Below are 4,631 nucleotides of genomic sequence, written 5' to 3' on the forward strand. Positions count from 1 at the left end.
TGTCTCCACAAGGCCAGGTAGGACTGTACTGGCCAATGAGATGTGCCTGGACCCCTCCAGGCACTGTCCCCCCCAGCCCCGCCACCATGGGGAGCCTGACTCCAGCTGTGCCAGTCTCTGTGGTAGACGCTGTGCAGACGCAGGGGTTGGTTCCCCCAAACCCAAACACCCACGTCCTTGCTCTATTCTCCTGCTTGGAGGGACACCTGGCTCCAGTGGGTGGAGATGGGGGTCCCAGGGAGACCCACTGCTTCCCATGAGTCCCTGACCACCCCCACTGATGTCCCCAAGCCCCCATGCTTGTGCTGAGCCTTGGCTCCTGCTTCTTTCCTGCCAGATGCTCAACCTCTGCTGCCAAGTCCCTGCTGTTCCGGTTCCTGCCCTTCCTGCGCTGGCTGCCCCGATACCCAGTCAAGGACTGGCTCCTGGGGGACATTGCCTCAGGCTTCAGCGTGGGCATCATGCACCTGCCCCAAGGTGAGTTGTGCCATGCCCAGGCTGCCAGAAGCTGCCCACAGGTGAGGGAGGGGCAGAGTTCAGCCATACATGACGTGTCTTCTTGCTCCACCATGTCCAGGGCTTGCCTACGCGCTGCTGGCCGGCCTGCCGCCCGTCACCGGTCTCTATTCCTCCTTTTACCCCGTCTTCCTCTACTTCTTCTTCGGGACTTCCAGACACAACTCCGTGGGTGAGATGAGGGTCCACATGCTCCCACGGGGACAGTGGGGAGGGAGTGAGATAAGCGGAGCAAGCCTGCATCCATGGCACAGCATTGTCACATCAAGGGTTCGGGGGGACCTTTCTTGCCATTACTTTACCCCACCAAGGAGCTGCTTGGCCAGCAGAGCTTAAGCACAGTGTGCACACTTTGAGCTCAGCCCAAGGACACAGGTGCCTGTGCAGTTCAGTGAGGTCCCAGTGCTGATCTTGGGCTCCCTGCTCACACCCTGCCCATCTCCAGGGCCCTTCGCTGTCATCTCCGTCATGATTGGGAGCTTGACGGACTCCCTGATGCCCAGTGAGAACTTCATGGAGTCTGTCAACGGCAGTAACATGACAGTCAATGAGGCGCTGCGGGATGCTGCCAGGGTGGAGCTGGTGGCCACCATCACTGTCCTGACGGGAATCTTCCAGGTAAGGGAGCCCCAGCCCAGCCTGGCAGGGAATGGGGAGCTGTAGTGCCTCAGGGCTGCAAGTCGTGGGTCACTTCTGCCACCTCTCCTTCCAGGTGGCCCTGGGCCTCCTGCAGTTCGGCTTTGTGGTGACCTACCTCTCGGACCCACTGGTGCGTGGCTACACCACTGCTGCCTCCGTGCATGTCCTTGTCTCCCAGCTCAAGAACGTCTTCGGGGTCTCTGTAGGCGAGTACTCAGGGCCACTTTCAATGTTCATGGTGAGTGGGGGCTTGCTGCTGCCTGGGACCCACTGGGTGCTCAGCTGTGGGGTACAAAGAAGCTCCCAAAAAACCTGCCAGAGAGGGAGGCATCTGCTTTCCTGAGCCCATTACTTCCTCTTGTGTTCTCTAGACCATCATTGAGATCTGCAAGAAGCTGCCAGAGACCAATCTCGGCACCCTGGTGACGGCCCTCATTGCCATGATAGCCATCTTCATCGTGAAAGAGCTCAACCACAAGTTTGCCGCCAAGCTGCCCATGCCCATCCCCATTGAGCTTATCACGGTACCCAGAGCTGCCCCACCTCCCTGTGGGGACGCAGCCATGGGTAACCCAGTGCCCCCCAGGGTGGGAAGGGGTGGGGAGGGGTGCCTTTGGTGAGTGCAGCTCCAGGGCGTGCGTCCCCTCCTCCACCATGATCCCTGAGCAGGAAGGCCCTGCCTCACTCCAGCCATCCTCCCTCAGATCATCATATCCACTGGCATCTCCTACGGTGTCAACCTGAACGCCAAGTTTGGCATCTCCGTGGTCGGCAACATCCCCAGCGGGTGAGGACAGGGTGGTGAGGGTGGCTGCTCAGGGGCACCACATTGCCCATGGGACTCCCTTTTGAGCGCCACCTCCCTGTCTTGGCTGCAGGTTGAAGCCACCCGTGGCCCCTAATGTCAGCTACTTTGGGCAGGTGGTGGGCAACGCCTTCGCCATTGCTGTGGTGGGCTATGCCATCTGCATCTCCCTGGGCAAGATCTTTGCCCTGAAGCACGGCTACAAAGTGGACAGCAACCAGGTGATTCTCCCATGTGCAGGGCCCCTTCCCTGGGTGAAAACCAAGCTTGTGGTTCTTGCAGTCGGGGGAAGTCGTGCTCCCCTGCTGCTGCTCTGTCCCCGCAGGAGCTGATCGCGCTGGGCCTCTGCAACTTCCTTGGGGGCTTCTTCCAATGTTTCGCCATCAGCTGCTCCATGTCCCGCAGCCTGGTGCAGGAGAGCACAGGGGGCAACAGCCAGGTGGGTCTGGGCTGTGCTGCTTCCCTCCTTGGGGCTGGCCAGGGGGCAAGGAGCACAGTGAGCGGTGGAGGCTCACCTCTTGCCTCCCACTCTCCTTCCCTTCAGGTAGCCGGTGTCATTGCATCTCTGGTCATCCTGGTGACCATCCTGAAGATCGGAGAGCTCTTCCGGGACCTGCCCAAGGTACATCTGGTCCCAAAGTTTCCATGCTATGTCCTAGCCTCGGGCCTGTCCCATGGCAATGTGGTGTGGCAAGTGAACAGCTAAGCCCCCTTCCCAGACGTGCCCTCAGCATCATCATAGCTGCAGGGACTTCTCTCCTAGGCCATCTTGGCTGCCATCATCATTATCAACCTCAAGGGTATGTTCAAGCAGTTCACAGACCTCCGCACGCTCTGGAAGTCCAACCGGGTGGATCTGGTAAGATACTGTCCAGCCCTGGGGCTTTGCTCTTGTCCCTGGAGAGGGTTTCTCCACCTTTCCTGAGACTCGCACTGTCCCCCCTCCAGATGGTCTGGATTGTGACGTTTGTGGCAACCCTCCTGCCGAACTTGGACATCGGCTTAGGGGCCTCGGTGGCCTTTTCACTGCTCACTGTCATCTTCCGCACTCAGCTGTGAGTACCTGGGGGCTGGGACCAGCACCATGTCCCAAGGGCAGGAGAAGACCGTGGTGACCTCAGACCCTTGCTCTGCTCCCCGCAGCCCCCACTACTCCATCCTGGGACGCATCTCCAACACTGAGGTCTACAGGGACGTGGCCGAATACCAGACGGTAACACCACCAATGGGTGGGAGAAGAGACACCTGCAATCACGGGGGCAATCCAAGTCTCTCCCCAGGAGCTGTTCACTGGGGAAAGAAGTGGGGGAGCATTTTAGGGTAAGGAGAGAAGGGGAACAAGGGGCTCCACCCCCTCAGCGTAGCATCCTCCCTGTCTGCCTCCAGGCACAGGAGATCCCCGGTGTGAAGATTTTCCGCTCCTCCTCCACCCTTTATTTTGCCAACGTGGAGCTGTACGCCGATGCCCTTAAGAAGAAGGTAGGAGAGCCAGCAGCCTCCCAGTGCCCCCCTGCCTGCCTGTGCCAGCGCAGCAATGGGGCACCGGGGGACACTGAGCTGTATCGTTTTGCAGAGCGGCATCAACGTGGACCGCCTGATCGAGAAGAAGAAGAAGGCCCTCAAGAAGCTGAAGAAACAGCAGAAGAAAGTGGAGAAGGAGAGGGCAAAGAGGAAAAAGGTGCTTCCCTGCCGCGAGGTCCGCTCTGGTGCCAGCCCACATCGCCTCTCTGCCCAGCCCTGGCCGTCCTGCCCGTGCGTTCACCCCATGGGGCTCCAGTTCAGTCTGGGTGCCAAAAGGCACTGGGGCAGAGCCAGGCGACGGTGTCACACCCAAGGTCAGCTGGGAAATCCAGGCTGTTAATGATTAGGTGGCTGAGCCAGTAAGTCATTAGCCATTTTACAAGTTAATCGGAATTAAGAGCTAAGAGCAAAGGCTGATCTTGTGCCAGTTAACGAGCCCTGTTCTGGAGGGGTCATTGGGAAAAGGGTTGGGTCCTGGAGCATCTGGAAAGAGCCCAAAGGTGCAGGTGAGGCACTCACTTCCAAGGCAACCCAGTGCCCATATCCTAAGGCAGCCAGAGCCTTGCCTAACGCACAGAAGCCTGGGGGGGCACACGGCCCAGCCAGGGGTGCTGCCAGCCCCCAGGCAGTGAGGCCGGGTCTCCCTCCTTCCCCCAGGACATGGAGGATGGGCACAACGGTCCAGGCATAGCCGTGATCGAGCTGAGCAAGGCAGAGGGCAGCACGCCCCCCAAGCCCACTCTGCGCAGCCTGGGGCTGCCCCAGCCCAGCTTCCACGCTGTCATCTTGGACTTCAGCTCTGTCAGCTTTGTGGACACTGTCTCCATCAAGATTCTGAAGAATGTAAGGGGCCACGCTGGCAGCCCCTGAACGAGGCTGTCCCCAGGGCCCTGCGGGGTGGCCTGATGGCTGCTGCCCCAGCTCTCTTCCCTGGGTGAAATGTTTTCTGCCATTTGCAGATCTTCAAGGACTTCAATGAGATAGAAGTGGATGTCTATATCGCCAGCTGCCCGGGTGAGGAGGCTCTGCAGAGCCATCAGCCCCTGCCAGGCATGGCTCCCTTCTTTGGGACACAGCTGCTGGCCTGGGGGTCCCTCTGTGGTGACCCCATCCCCAGGGTTTCCCCGGGGCACAGGTGCTCCAGGTTGTC

General features: G+C 59.7%; 1 protein-coding gene across 1 annotated transcript in view; it reads left to right on the forward strand.

Annotated features, from left to right (window-relative positions):
* The window catches only part of LOC104272888 (cadherin EGF LAG seven-pass G-type receptor 3-like), a gene marked incomplete at both ends in the record, with an annotated part of 39,577 nt that extends 35,082 nt beyond the window's left edge, over positions 1 to 4,495 (forward strand). The window contains 16 exon segments of the mRNA XM_009867999.1: positions 338 to 477; positions 578 to 684; positions 913 to 1,134; positions 1,229 to 1,393; positions 1,527 to 1,679; positions 1,860 to 1,942; positions 2,034 to 2,181; positions 2,286 to 2,399; positions 2,505 to 2,582; positions 2,724 to 2,819; positions 2,909 to 3,015; positions 3,104 to 3,173; positions 3,347 to 3,439; positions 3,534 to 3,614; positions 4,139 to 4,324; positions 4,441 to 4,495. Coding sequence (XP_009866301.1) covers positions 338 to 477; positions 578 to 684; positions 913 to 1,134; positions 1,229 to 1,393; positions 1,527 to 1,679; positions 1,860 to 1,942; positions 2,034 to 2,181; positions 2,286 to 2,399; positions 2,505 to 2,582; positions 2,724 to 2,819; positions 2,909 to 3,015; positions 3,104 to 3,173; positions 3,347 to 3,439; positions 3,534 to 3,614; positions 4,139 to 4,324; positions 4,441 to 4,495 — 1,898 coding nt within the window.
* Positions 4,496 to 4,631: the final 136 nt, after the last annotated feature.

The sequence above is a fragment of the Apaloderma vittatum genome, unplaced genomic scaffold (assembly GCF_000703405.1).
Source record: "Apaloderma vittatum isolate BGI_N311 unplaced genomic scaffold, ASM70340v1 scaffold24144, whole genome shotgun sequence".
Classification (NCBI taxonomy): domain Eukaryota; kingdom Metazoa; phylum Chordata; class Aves; order Trogoniformes; family Trogonidae; genus Apaloderma; species Apaloderma vittatum.